General features: G+C 46.5%; 1 protein-coding gene across 3 annotated transcripts in view; it reads right to left on the bottom strand.

Annotated features, from left to right (window-relative positions):
- Positions 1-13,504, bottom strand: part of LOC119169118 (putative fatty acyl-CoA reductase CG5065) — a 143,197-nt gene that overhangs the window by 24,664 nt on the left and 105,029 nt on the right. For all 3 annotated transcript variants that reach the window (XM_037420221.2, XM_037420223.2, XM_037420222.2), the window contains exons 8-9: positions 8,467-8,511; positions 4,700-5,058 (exon numbers count right to left, since the gene is read on the bottom strand). In XM_037420221.2, coding sequence (XP_037276118.2) covers positions 4,700-5,058; positions 8,467-8,511 — 404 coding nt within the window. The remainder of the gene's footprint in view (positions 1-4,699; positions 5,059-8,466; positions 8,512-13,504) is intronic.

Below are 13,504 nucleotides of genomic sequence, written 5' to 3'. Positions count from 1 at the left end.
TGCATGACCACAAAATAATCAGTGGTCCTGTGAAGAGTGCAACCATCCTCTCGCATGATCTGGAAAACAGCAAGTCGTGGCGTTGGTTGGTTCGATATGTAAGAGGATTAGCAAATTTTCAATAGTACGTCCATGAACCCCAAAAGCGGCATACCGATTTTTCTTTGTGGGCGTCGGGAACCACGTGACAGCCACTGTCTTTTAAGAACCGGGGCGAACGCCTTTAGCACTACTGACGTGCCCAAGGAACTGCCGTTCTTCAAAGCTTAAGGGTCATTTCGCAGTTTAAATGTCAAGCCTGCCAAGCCCATGGCTTCCATTATCATGAGCAGTCAGCAACTCAGGATGATGAAATGTTGCGGAAAAACGGCGACATCATCCAATACACTAAGGAAGACTGCCATTTCAATTTCGCGAGGACAACGTGCATCATTTTCTGAATTGTCGCTGGCGTGGTACACAGACCAAATGAACGCAGTTAAAGTTATGCAGAGTGGCATGTTGTAAGAAATTCACTAAGTGCTTTAAACTCGTAGAGGCCATTTGGTGTTATGATTGTGGTCTTTTCACGGTTCCGCTCATCCACTTCTATTTGCCAATATCCACTCTTAAGATCTTGAGAGGGCGCCACAGCAGTGATCTAGTGACTAAGGTCGTGGAACCGAATCCCGGCTGCAGCGACTGCCTTTTCAATAGAGATGAAAATGCTGTAGGCCCGTGTGCCGAGATTTGGATACACGTTAAAGAATCCCAGGCAATTGAAATTTCCAGAGCCCTCCACTACGCGGTATCTCATAATCATATGGTGGTTTTGGTACATTGAACCTCCACATATCAATTTATCATCAATAAAACTTGGGGTGGCAAGTTAGCGCAACACAGGCGATCGAGCGCATCATCTATACGCAATGGAGGGTACACACACTGTTTAGTTACGCTGTTCAGTTTGTGATAGTCGACATGGAATTAAAGTGTATTATATTTTTCTTAACAAGCACTACAGGAGATTCTAACGGACTGTTGGAAGTCGCGATGGCGTCATCTCAAATCGTGTCTCCTACTTGTTTTTATGGTTTCTCTTTCCTTTTTGACACTTGAGATGTGTGCTGGCGTATTGGTCTCACAGCATCTTGTTATGATCCTGTGCTTTGTAACCGATGTGTGTTGCATCTTTGATGAAGTGGAAAAGCAGTCAGCGAATTCTTTTGTCAGGGCGTATATACGTTTCTTTCAACCTTCCGGGAGATAAGTTTTAATGATAACTGATGCGTGGATGTTGCAGGTGACACATGGAGCAGCTGATGCTGTCGTTAAGCTGCACAGTTCGGTTGCCATGCAGAACTCCTGAAAATAGGCGATACCTCGGGTGATCTGTTTGTATTAAGTTCTAAAATTTGTAAGTGGGAAGTATGCCCGACCATTATTCAAATAAAGAAGGGCACTAGTGATGCTATTTTTTATTCAAGAGCACGCCTACGTTTCCATCCGCTTCGTGAAATGTTTCATTGTATGCAAGCAACATTGCACTGCCGCGAACCTGCGCAGTTACGTTTTCTCAACAAGGCGTCGCTTCTCGACTTCGACAGACATAGCTTGTTTGGTTGAGAATGAGACACTCCATGTACGCAAGTTAATTATGTCACCGTCACCTTGCAGAAAATGCATTCCCAATATGAGCTCCTTGGAGCATTCTGGCCGTACAATGAAGTCAGCAATGCAAGTAAAGCCTCTTATATGGAGCCTGGCCATGCACTTGTGAAGGGGCGTAATAGTGACTACCTACCGTGTGTGTATCTGCGACCCACTATTTCGTGACAGCCTTCTTCAATTGCTTTTCCATTTTGCGACTCATTACAGAAGAATCAATGCCGGTGTCAACCAAAGCATTCAGCTCGTATCAGGCTATTTTTCAACCGCAAGTCTGAAGTAACCTTTGCGCTACTGCTCTCATCCTCAGCAAGCATAGCATCGTCATCTTGAAACCATGGTGGAGGGTCTTCGTATAACTGCCGTTATCAGGCACTTCACCTCCGCAGGTTGCTTGCTTCAGTTTTCCGGGTGTGTGTTTAAAGAACAATTGCCAGGCCGTATGGAAGACGCACATGGGCGGGATTGTCAGTAACGCATTAGTGACGGTAATCTTGGGTGATGTTGGCGTTGAGTACATAGACTCTGGCACATGGACAGATATTCTTCGATATCTGCTGGCCGATCATTTTGAGGGCGTGGTGCGTACAATAGAAATCCGCCTAATCTAGCCTGTCACTAACGGCAGACCAATACAGGTGGCATGCTTTTCCACAATGATAATACAAAGGCCTGCGCTCATGGTCACGGCAGATGTCACTTTTCCGGGGCCTTTGATCTACATAGCGAGTAACGCTATACGCGCTGGTGGGTGGCAGATAGCCCACGGTTCCCGCAGATGAGGAGCGCTGCGTACTGGCCATGAGCAAAGAGCCGCTATCGCAACTACCACATTGCTATGAGCCGCGGGTTGCCTGAGCACCTCAGTATATACTAGGAGGCGTCGGATCGGCTGTGGCTGACATTGCGGTTTCCGTAAGACCTGCCTCAATTCATCTCGCACAGCGTAGACGACAAAAAAAGCGCTGCTGTGTTTTGAGGTGCTTTCAACGTGCTGAGCTCTACTCTGATCACCGATATGATGAGTTAACGCAGGGCAGAGGAGAGATTGGCAGAGTTTCAGTGTATGTCATGATTGTACTGCCAAGCCCGCTGTTCTAGCATTTTCTCGATGACTGTCACTTCCGAATGAAACTCCGCAACTGTGCGTGGTGGGTTGCAGACGACAACGGCTTGCTTCACCACACGCATGAGATGGTGCAGCTTCTTCATCCATGTTGGAATTCGCACTCATGGAGAGGCGGATCACGTCCTCGATGTACATTGCAACACTTTCGTTGGTGAGCTAGTTTCTCGTTTGCGCCTTTTCTGGGCGATCGATGCTGGCATAAGTAGCCAGCACTGGTCGCCCAAATTCATCCCAGGTGGACAAAGAGGTCTTACGGTTCTTAAAGCACGTCTGTGCAATGTCATTCAAAGCAAAATATACAAGGCGGAGCTTCTCTCACTCATCCCAATTACTCAAACTTGTCATTCTCTCAAAAAGGTCCAGCCAATTTTCAACGTCTTCGAAAGAGTCACCACGGAATACTGGCGGCTAGTGAGGCTGATTGATCAACACGTGTATGGGTGATACCTGATCTGTCATAGTGGCAGTGTTCATTGTTCGAGTTCCCTCTGCGTGAAGTGAACAGGACTGAATTCAGGTGAATAAACTCCAAGACGATAACTGGCCCTCTGGTCCACAGGTGTCAGCTCTACAGGATTCATCCGCTGATGATCGTGGCTACGCTGTCTTACGTACGTGGGGCGTCCATTCAAACGCCGCAGATTCATCATAAATGTTGCGATACTAGAGCTAACAGGCTTATAAAACAAACTTATTTATTGGGACGAACCAGTGCTTGTAAGTTAAGGTAACTGTAGGAAAAACTGCGAGTTCGTTGAACACGAAAGAAATCTTAGAACAACTCTTTTTCACTTTTCTCTAGACGTCTCGAGCGCGTACGAGCTGGGTCTGGCCAGGTGCTCGTGCCACCATGGCCTCTGTGCGGCACGGTGAAGGGCGCTGTATTTGAATGCAGGCAATATATCGCGGCAATATTGTTAGGCCTTTATTCCTTTGTCATTAAGGTTCCTGGCCATGGCATTATCAATGTTAGAGAAAGAAAGAAAGGACGAAAGAAAGAAATCTTGACAGCAAGAAGGAACTCCAGGCCTGCGCGGAATGCGCATCACAGCCATGCACAGAGAAGCTGGACGACTGGACTTTCTAGGGATGACGAATGCAAACACTCCACTCACTAGGGCTGCGGTGGCAACCTGGGACCCTCGAGGTAGTATTATGGAGCCTTCCGCATCCTGTCGAACAACTTCCTTTATCACTTCCTCTATCCTCCTGTAATTTAAAAGCCGACGTGACAGTCTAGACCTACAATGGCGTTACCCCTTGTTACCCTAGTTTGATAGCTACTTCGTGACATGCGTGCTGAAAATAAACGCCATTTCTAATTCAGCTTCCTAAATTATTGCGCTTCATCTTTTTCCCTGCTCACAATCTACCTACATCAACCCCTCCCTTTGATTTGAAGTTCGGCCTCTCGCTGTGTTGCATTCACGCATCTTGGCGCTCTGCCTGATAATGTCTCAGCTCTAGCGCATTGATCTAGGAAGCCTAAAAAGGCATGCGTGTTATGAAATTTGCTGGGCAAATTCTGTGCTCAAAGAAGGCACATTTGGTCCAGCGTTGTGTGTGTCTGCCTAATTGTGTCCAGTGGTTCTGCCGGCTTTGCACCCAATATCATGAACCAACTAATCAACTGACTGAATATATATATATATATATATATATATATATATATATATATATATATATATATATATATATATATATATATATACTGATGTGACCCTCTACGGGCGACTACGAATACCCATTACACTATGAATCATAAAACTAGGCAAAATAGAACAGCACCCACTAAAGCATTATTAACAATACGCGCAGAAGTGAGGTACCCACTATGCCACTGCAGACAGACAGCCAGGCTCAAAGCTGCCTTTGTCTGCGCAATAAATGTTTCGCATAAATAAGATTCACCAAAAAGCTCACATAGGCTTATATCCTCCAAGCCGGGCCACCGTGTCTGCGATGAAGGCAGGTAAATTGTGGTCCAGCTGCACAGCCACCGAGTGCCAAAAACGCGTCGTCTTGAAGCTGCCGCCCGGGTACCGGAACACCTCGCTGCTCGGGTACTTGAGGACAAGTGGCTTTGAATAGTCGAAAATTTGCTGCCAAGTCAGGCGTCGCATGGACCCCGAAGTGCAGTTGATGACGAACGGGCTGACTGGCTTCGCCTTGCACATGTACCACGTGGCCGTGATCATCATGTTGGCCACCATGTCCACCGGGTAGATGTCGGCCGAATTGTTGGGCCGCAGGTACATTGTACGAAGAACACCTTTGCCAGTCTGGGCAGAAAAGAGACCATCAAATATTCACACCATACACGAACCAGTGTTCGACCGCGCCAGAACCTATAAATGTCACAATAGTAGTGGTAAACCGTAATTTTAGGCCACAGTGATTCCCGAATAATATTCCCGAATGCAACGGTAAGCTATTGCACAAGTATTCACTTGACGCTGTCAAAAATGTATAAACTATTATCTAGGTGGAAGAACGCGTCCTGCTATAGATGGGAAAACATGTCAGAAGTACTGAAAACAGCATTGACATATGGTATTGCGATAACACGGAAATTTCGTTGGAATATACTTTTGCACTAGTTCGATCATATTCGCAGTAAAGTAGCACCTAGTGCACAGCGCCTTTTGTACGTGTCTTTCTCCTCACCTGTTGGTGACTGATAATATTTTACTGCCATGACAGCTGCACAAAAAACAAGCATGGTGGTCCTAATAATGCACTGGATTATACGATAGCCGTTTTATGAAAGCAGACGCGCATTACTGCTTGTCAGCTTATCAAAAATTGACAATCTGACAGCGTGAATTCTTCGTACCTTGTATTTTGATTCTGAGGATTGAGTGCCGCCAAAATAAAGGGTTTGGTTTAGAACAAGTCTGCCACTGCCTTCGTGAACGTCATCAAATTGTGACAGCTTTTTTAATGTGAATCATTTCTTAGAGAACTTCGGCGACTGAGCGTATGTACGTCCATCCGTCATCCATCCGTCCGTCTATCCGTCTGTCCATCCGTCGGTCTATTCATCTGTCAGTCCATCCGTTGGTCTATCCGTCCGTCCATCCATCCGTCTATCCGTGCGTCCATCCGTCCGTCCGTTCATCCATCCATCTGTCCATTCATCCACCCGTCCATCCATCCGTCAATCCGTCCGTCCATCCGTCCATTCGTCCGTCCATTAATCCACCAACCCACTCATCCACCCACCCAATCACTCATGAACATGAACGACGAAGGTAAATGACACATTAAACATGATAATAATGACATGCAAGTCAAGTAAAACATCGCTACAAGTTACGCTGATAGCATGCTTGCGGACTTTCACCAGCTTCACATGTACCAAATTTAATATCCCGTGACATCGATAGGCGACGAAGATAAATGACACGTCCAAATATGCTAATTATGACATGCGTGCTACGTAGAACATGACTAAATGTTACGCTCATAGGGCGCTCGAGGCCATTTTGCTCTAGCTTCACATATATCAAATTTGGTAGTATGTGACGTGAATAGATGGCAATGATATATGACTGGCCTAAACATGATAATCAAGACATACGTGCTATGTAAGAACAAGACTACACACCATGCCCATGATGTGCTCGGGACCGTTTTGCTAGCTTCACATATACCAAATGTAGTGTTACATGATGCGAACGGACAAAAGGAGATATGACAAGTTTTAAGGTGATAGTCATGACATGCGTGTCATGTAAAACATGACTACATGCTACGCTCATAGTGCGATCGCGGCAGTTTCGCTAGCTTCACACATACCGAATTTGGCGTTACGTGACATGAATGAATAACGAAGGTACATGGTTAGTGCAAAGATGACAATCTTGACGTGCGCGTCATGTAAGAACATGAGTACATGCAACGCTCATGATTCATTCGCGGCCCTTTCGCTGGCTTCGCATATACCAAATTTGCTAATACGTGAAGTGAATGAAGGACGAAGGCATATGATCGGTGCAAACATGATAATCACGACATGCGTGTCAAGTAAGAACATGACTCCATGCCATGCGCTCACTATGCGCTCACAGCCGTTTCACAAGCTTCACAATTACCAAATATGGTGTCATGCCCCGCGAAAGGACAACGAAGGAAATGACACGTTCTAACATGATAATTGCGACATGCGTGTCATGTACAACATGACAACACGCCACGCTCATAGTACACTTGCGGCCGTTTTGCTAGCTTCACATATACCAAATTTGGTATTACGTGACGTGAACGGATGACGAACACACATGCCAGGTGCAAACATGACTGCATGAAAGTACGGCATAATTTACATGCATACTCTGCTGGGGCTGGTATTGCGAACGTTAGTGGTGCTGTCGTATATGCGACTGAACAACACTGTGTAGTACACCCATGCGCCTCGCAACGTTCGGCTGAGTTTGAAGTGATTTATCAAACATCCCCATTCGGGCTTCGCAAATCATCGATTTGCGCTGTGCGTTGTATCTGCCAATTTTTTATTTTTTTGTTAATGTGAAAGTTGTTTTGAGTGCTACAAACAAGTCCCAGTTAAGAAATAGTAACTCTCCTGTAAAGAGACGCGGAGAGCAATGTGTCGCCAAACACAGAACAAAGTTTTTGTAATCTGCGCAGGGCGTTCTGCATAGAATACTCAAACATTGAAAAAAGACAAATCAAAGCTAAGGAATCAATCAATCAATCAGCTTTTATTTCTCTTTGAGAATGATGGGGGTAGCAGAAAAAAAAGTTTGCTTCCACAATCTTCAGTCTGGTGATATCGACATAGTTCTGACTAAAGTGCGCATATCAAAGCCAACGTCAACTTTAGAGACCACATTTATGGCGACATGACGGAATTACGCTAAAAAATTGCGCATACTGGTGGTCCTTTATACTGTCGCGTTTGAGTGCGCGAATATTGTTCTGCTGTCGCGTTTGAGCACGTGCGTGACGTGGACCAGACGGAAAAATGCAAAAGACGGCCTTTACCTAAACATGGAATTAATATGAGTAACAGAAAAGAAGGCTTCCTTACACATTATGCCAACACATGTAGGTGTGCTCTTCAGTTTCAAGAGACAGTATTTTTGGTAACACGAAGTGAGCATATTCAGGTTGGCTGCTCAGAAAAAATCCGCAGCTGAGCGAACCACCAGTTTCACCATCTGACAGGAACTTTTTGGAATGCACAACAAGCCGCTGTGATTGTGAAGGATATTTGCTGTTTTAGCGTCAGCCCATTCACCTAGTTCCTTTTATGACGATTCCTTCAAGTACTTATAAATTGCTTTCATGCCAATCCAAATTCAGTTAAAAATCAGCGCTTGTTTTGCGTGTTTTCTTTTTCTTTTCCTTGCGCTGTTATCTTCAGTATGAATAACAAAGCAGCTGGTATTGAATGATATTCTTCTGGCGCACGCTAATAGGGTCGCATGGTTTTTCTTGTCCACACTTTTACAATGGGTTAAGATAACGAACTTACTAATATGGGTTTATCGTTTCTGGACCACGTAGGAATGCGCCATTAGGCACCGTTTATAGTAAACGGACGTCAGCAGGAAGACTCTATCCTCATAGAAACTGGCCCGCTCGAAGGTTAAAATGCTCTTAAGCGGCTGGTGAACGGGTTTTTGATCGAACAATTAAAATGAGGCCACGAGCAGTAAACTTACAGCAATGATGAAGCCGGCAGGTCCATTGAAGTTGTCCACCCAGCCCTGCCAGAGAAGAGAGTAAAAATGATTTTTTTTTGTGCCTTTTCACTGTGCCTCTAAGACAACATGGCACTCCGAGTTTAGATAGAATTCAAACTAAAAAATAAGTGCTAAGGACAGAGTGAAACAATACTATATTGAGAAGTAGATTCAATTTAAGTGGGCAGGAGTTACAGTAGAGATAAATTTTTAAAAAATGTTGGTGGTATACATGAAAAGAAAACTGAATTCAATTCTATTTCCTTATGTTGTTCGAACTCCGGAGGCTGTTGAATTGTGAAACTTCATTGGCAAACTAGGTCTGAACAGCGACTCTCCTATATATGCATGACCTGTTCCAATAGCTCTAAAAGACCGCCCACTTCAATAAAAAAAACATAGTTGATCCCTCCATCTAAAAATTAGTGAAACACGAAAGTAAAACGTGTCCAATAATAGCTTCATGTCGGGCTAGTTTGTGTTGCATCCAAAACATTGTATTTTTTAGGGCAAACAAGAAAAAACGCCAGGCCTGGACAAAAGGCGCAGCGCAGTCACAGCAAAAGCTAGGAGAGCGGCCTTTCAGAGCCTTTTCTAAACACTCACTGGGTATCTGCTGCAAGCACACAATTGCTTGATGCCAACTATGGAATTCATACCAAACATTTCAGAGTAGTATGCTATTTTTCGTCATTCTTCTGAGAAGCCTGGTATCCACTAAACTATTGCGAGGAATTGTGTGCCAATAATTATTCGTGCAGTGGCTGACGACGATGAGGAATTATGCCTGAAGTGGAATTGGACCACATTTATCGCTGAACGAAAACAAACTTCGTAATAGGTTGGAGCATTGGATGAGCCACTCGTTACGTTATTCGCATTGTGCGGCGACTGCTTGCTCTTTCACTGCTTTAAAACACTTTATAAGTCGGATTGATGCGATTGCTTTCCCGACATCAAGAATGCCCAAGGCAAGTTAGCCAACAAGCCTCAAGAACCGGTGCGGCTCAGTGATAGAATACTGCACTCGCACCCAGCAGGCCTGGGTTCGAGCCCCACTGTGTCATTGGTACTTGGTGTTTTTCTAGTTTCACGCGATCTTGTTATGGGCGGCGGCGGCGGTGGATGACTACGATGCTGCGCGACACCAGAATTGTGATTTCATAACAGCTTTCATTGTAAGAAAGAAAGGACTGTATGAGAAGAGAAAAATACAGTGCTAGAGCAGGCATTAAACAGCAACTGGCCTTATTTCAGGAAAACCAAGAAAAAGACAAATCACCGAAAGCAAAGTCGGAGCACAGCTACTGAATCTTCCATCTGAAATGTCTGAACACGTTGCCGAACAAATGAATGCATGTGTCACTAATACACTCTGCACTCTTGCTCTTGATATAAGCTTCCAGCAACTCTTTTTCCAAGGCATCGTCACTTCTGCCCAGGATCTTGATCTGGCTTAACCGCGGTCAACACGTGCAGGCTGAGCAATGGACGGGTAAGAGCGCGTTACGATTTTCTTTCAAAGACAACTTATGTTCCCGCGCACGATCGCTTATGCGCCTCCAGGTTTGACCTACGTTGGTTTTCCCCGTGGTACTGGTACGTAATACACGACGCCTATAGCACACGTATCGTACGGCCTGACATGATTATTTTGGAAACCATGCTTCTATTTTTGCATCACATACGCGTGCGCACAGGCCACCCAGTTTCCGAGGGGCAGAGAACACGACAGAAACGCCGTGCTTGATGGCGACATTTTCAAGGTTTCAATTACCTGTGGATATTAGTTGTGACTTCAGCTCCCAGCCTCACTCATGCGTCACAGTTAATTGGCTCTTTCATGTCTCTCATCATCTTCGAAATGTTTTGGGATACTGCATTAACGACCACGCATGGATAACCAGCTGCCCATAGAAGCTGTCCTGCATAGTGTGTGCACTTTATCAGAGCAGACTTGAGGAGAAAATACTTCAGTCGACTTTACTTATGCGTTATGAACTGCCGTGGACGTAATGGCATGACCACACGCATCCGTTGCCTTGCATCGCTGCGTGACATTTGACATGGCGCCCCGTCCTCTCACTATGTTGTGAGAGGGTGCGCCGCTTCGCCTAGCGTGGCCATGCGCCCTCTCTCCACATAGGGAGAGCGCGCGGCACCGCGTAGGAAAGCCACACGCTGACACGCTGCAACGGTTGCTTGTGGTAAGCCCTTAACGCATACTTCATGTGCTCAGAGCTTCTACATGTTGGTCATAGGAAGGTGACTCGAGATTCATGAGCCAGCCTTCAAACTCTTGGGCGATGCCTTCATATGTCTCTTCCGGTAGGCAGCGTACGGCCGACTCACGACAGTGTCCGTTTTTTGAACCATGAGGGAGTTGAGAAGGTCAATTTAATTTGGTTATGATCACTTCCCACACTGAACTTCCCATCTTCGTCTATTGTGATTGATGTAGCGTGGTGGGACAGCTTTGGTGACATAAGTACATAGTCGATGCATGAATGACTGGCTGTTCATAGCAGACCATGGGAATTCACCCTCGCAGTCAGAGCGAAGGTTGGCTATTTTCAAGTTTAGTTCATGAGCTGTCAGGTTCACCAGGTCTCCATTAAAGTCCTGGAACCCGTAAAGTGCCTGCAGGTGGCCATTGAAGTCGCCCGTGGGTAAAACTCTGTCAGCTGCCCAAGGTTGTACATCCATTGACACACATTTCGTAATTAGAGCATTTACATCATGTTGGCCATTGCTCACTGTGAAGTAGACCACATCTACTATCACGGGAATCCCTAGGATGCTACCACGGGGCCACACGTGTTCAGTGCAGGGGCAGGTCAATCTTTTCCACATTGCTCCGGACCACCACAAGATACCTATTCCCCCACCTTTGCGTGTATTCCCTTCGCCGGACCATTCCCAGTTCGGATGTATAGGTGGTTTCTGCAAAACACGAAATTGCGTCTTTGTTAGCGCATAAAGTTTTATTCTTTCACTCTCTAGCATCGCATATAGCTCTTCCCACTTGCTCGGCTTTCTTGCACCATGTCCATTGAGAAGACCCACGTTGGTTTCCTTCACACATACGCCACGGTGGTGGTGACGACGGTGTACATGTTTTACTCCTGACTGGAGGGACTAGGAGACTTTCTGCACTTCACCTGGTCCTATTTCTTCGACATCTGTAGCATCGCCTGTCCGAGGGCTGTCATAAGCGGTGCCAAGGGGTGCGAGTAACCGCTTGTTCGTGTCCGTCGTATTGTAGGTCCAACCGGCTGGAGTCGTAAAAACAGAGCCTGTGTCCCAGGCGTGTGCCCAGTTCCTCAGCAGCGCCGGCCTTGTAGAGCGAGTTGTACATCCCACCTGTCGGCGCTCGTGTGGTGCTTACAAACTCCAACTGTTGGCCTAGTTCGCCACAGACCTTCCAGAGCTTCTCGTTCCACAGCGTGCAGTTGCTCAGCATTACGTGATTAAAGTGTTTCGGTTCAGGAACACGGTACCCATTGAAGCGATGCTTATTGGCTCTCGCCTGCCACATCTGCATCCTGACATTGAGCACCTGTAATATAATACTTGGGGAGGCATCACTGTGCACAATATCGCTGCTTTCGCAATTTACTACCACAACTGCTTGGGGCACTCCAAATGTCCACCGCAGCATCCATTTTATCCATCACACTCTGGAAAGTGGCATCCTTCCATGTGCGGAACTGAACTAGCCTGTTCCACTTCACAGCGCATACAGTGGTGTGCTCATTTTGAAGGCATTCTTGTCTCCATATATGAAAGCACACCGTCCTTCGTTGGGCACCTCACTGAAGCGCTTCTCTTGTTTGGGCACCTCTTTGCTGGAAGATCCCGTTCCTCTTGAGCTCTCACCTAGCTCCTTGCGCTTTCTGTTTCCCAAGGTGGGCCTCCACCCCTGGAGCTCCAAGGCACATTCGTCATCCAGTTGGCTACGCTCTTTCCTTCTCGGTTTGAGTGGTTCTGAGCAGCTTCCCGGAAATCCGTGGCTATGCACTTTGTCACGTGTGTGACGTTCATTGTCTTCCTCTCGGGGCAAACATGACGTGCCGTTGTCCTCCATTGCAGCATGATGCTACCCTTCTGGCTTTTTGGTCCGAGACCCTTCCGCCACGCTCTTCAAGTCATCAAGCTGTGTATGCAGCTGAGGAACCTGCGCCTCGAGATTTTGGTGCATGCAAGTCTCCCGCCCCAGCTGAGAAAGAACGTCGTTCAGCTTTGTTTTAGTATTCTCCAGCTGCAACACACACTCCTCTTTATGCTGCCGCAACAACTGCGCGAACTCCTCTCGCAGGACGTTCAGCCGGACGCACTGCTTGCAGTCATAATTTTCTGTCGCGCTTGCCTACTCTACAGTTTCAAAAGGCGTGTCCTCAATGTCGATTCACACATCGTAACTTGTACACGCCACCTAGCTGTCTCTCTTGTAACTGGCTTCGGCGGACGGGCTTCGTTTCACTCGCGTTCTGCCTATGCTGCGGTTCTCGGCCACCTTTAGTGCTCAAATATCCCGCTTCCGTGCACCACCACAATCGAAGTCACGCTGCTAGCGCCATCTGGTATATGCCTCGTGAAGTAGCTTGTTACCGATGGGTCATCGGTCAGTTGGTTAGGCCTACCTTCTAGCTTGCACGGTAAGCTGCACACTAACCAACGGCGACAGCAGACAGAGCATCACAGGATGCACCTCACTCACAGCCCAACACGCCGCACAGCATTTCACGTAGATCGCGGCAAAATCAAACACACATCATTCAAGACGTCACAACGGTGCACACAACGCACAGGCAAAATCACACACATGTCGCCACATTTAGCAACTGCGGCCGCCACGTTGAGGCTCCTAGGTGGATAGATGAATATAGCTGTATCCTTTAGATCGGGTGGTGGCTAGCGCCACCAAGCCGTACTACTTAATGAACCAAAAACTAGATTTATTTTTTCCCTTAAATAGTGAGGTTGAGAATTCGTACTTTGCAGTGAAGGGTTCAAT

Source organism: Rhipicephalus microplus, chromosome 2, assembly GCF_043290135.1.
Source record: "Rhipicephalus microplus isolate Deutch F79 chromosome 2, USDA_Rmic, whole genome shotgun sequence".
Classification (NCBI taxonomy): Eukaryota; Metazoa; Arthropoda; class Arachnida; order Ixodida; family Ixodidae; genus Rhipicephalus; species Rhipicephalus microplus.
The sequence above is the reverse complement of the archived record's forward strand: the minus strand, read 5'-3'. Positions and strand labels throughout refer to the sequence as shown.